Source organism: Emiliania huxleyi (genome assembly GCF_000372725.1).
Source record: "Emiliania huxleyi CCMP1516 unplaced genomic scaffold EMIHUscaffold_6949, whole genome shotgun sequence".
NCBI classification, from domain to species: Eukaryota; Haptophyta; order Isochrysidales; family Noelaerhabdaceae; genus Emiliania; species Emiliania huxleyi.
The window spans coordinates 1-1,397 of NW_005196795.1; the positions used below are offsets into that span (position 1 = coordinate 1).

The 1,397-nt window shown below is 65.6% G+C and overlaps 1 protein-coding gene across 1 annotated transcript; it reads right to left on the reverse strand.

Annotated features, from left to right (window-relative positions):
* Positions 1–831: 831 nt before the first annotated feature.
* EMIHUDRAFT_124870 (hypothetical protein) lies at positions 832–1,228 on the reverse strand (the record flags this gene model as incomplete). The annotated part of the gene is made up of 1 exon (XM_005762081.1): positions 832–1,228. A coding segment is annotated over one exon (397 nt), but the record flags the coding sequence as incomplete, so codon positions are not given.
* Positions 1,229–1,397: the final 169 nt, after the last annotated feature.

Consider the following 1,397-nt stretch of genomic DNA (forward strand, 5'->3'; position numbering starts at 1 on the left):
GAGAGGGGGGGGCGGGATGGGGGCGGGAGGTTGGGAAGGTAGGGGTACGGGCGGGAGAACAGAAAGGGTGAGGGTTCACTGAGGAATGTGGAAACCACGGGGCGGAGGAATTAGATCCGGCGCGGAGCGGGAGAGCCAGGGAGGTATCCCATGCGCGCCGATTAGATGGGAGGGGGGGGGCTCAGCCGTGCAAAAAGCATCAATTAATAATAGTAAGGAAGACATGTTGCCCGGCCGTTCAAGAAGTCCGTCTCGATTTTCGTTTTTTCCCCACAGACCACTCGGGCAATTTTTACGAAAGGGCCCTGGACGGGGGCGTCGGGCCCCGCGTGAACGCAGTGCAGATCAATCGGCGGTACTGCCGCGGCCATCGCGCCCGACAGGGGCCGAGCGCGGCTCGCAGAAGCTCTCTTTATTCCCCAGTTCAAGCAAAGAAGGGGAGGGAGAGAGCGACGCGGCGAGCGCAGGCGGCGAGCGTGCACGTCGCCTGTGCGGCGTCTTGTTCACTCCCCTTTGAGCTACCTTTGTGCCCCCTTAGGGGCACCCCTCCTGCGCTGCGCGTATGGTCACCCCTCCCTTCCGCCCTGTTGTTTTGGATGCCCCGCTCCGAGAACAAGCATGTCTCGCAGCTGCGAGAAAAGACCCCTCCATTTCGATGTGCTGTGTGTCTCAACGTAGGCCGCGCACCCCACACGTAATCGGGGCGCAGGGCAGACCACACAGCACACCAGAGTCACGCGGGAACATGCATTGTGCCGCGGAGACGTACACGGTGCGTGACCGCGTCTACTACAAGGGGGCCGCTGCCGCCGCTCCTACTCCTTGTTGCCCTTAGGCGGCCGAGCCAGAATGCAGGCTGGAAAGGTGGTCGCTGGCCGCCGCCTGCGCCTGCAGCGACGCGAGCGCCGCCTGCGCCTGGGCGAGCGCCGCGCCACTCGAGTGCAGCGGGATAGAGCCCATGGCAGCCGAACCCTCGCTCTGGTACGTCTCCACCCCGGGCGCGACTGAGCTGCCTCCGTTGGCCGCCGCCGCCGCAGCGGTCGCTGTCTCTGCCGCTGCCGCCGCAGTCGCTGCCGCCGCGGTCGCTGGGAAGGTAGCGGCCGCCTGCGCTGCCGTCAGCGGGCTCGGCTGGGGTGAGGCAGCAGGGGCGGTGCAGGCGGCAGTGCCGGAGCCGCCAAAAGCGCCGGAGCACGCGGCGAGGATCTCGGCGGCGTCGACCGACTGCGTCCTGCGGCGGGGCGGGGGGGGGCGTAAGGGGGTGGGGGGGGGCCACCTTTAATGCCCCTATTTTTTTTTTTTTTGGGGGGGGGGGGACACTCTCGGCAAAAACTAACAATGGTCCTTATTTTGCCACGGCCTCTTTATCCCCAAGTTTTTCCGCCCAACCAACAACCGGG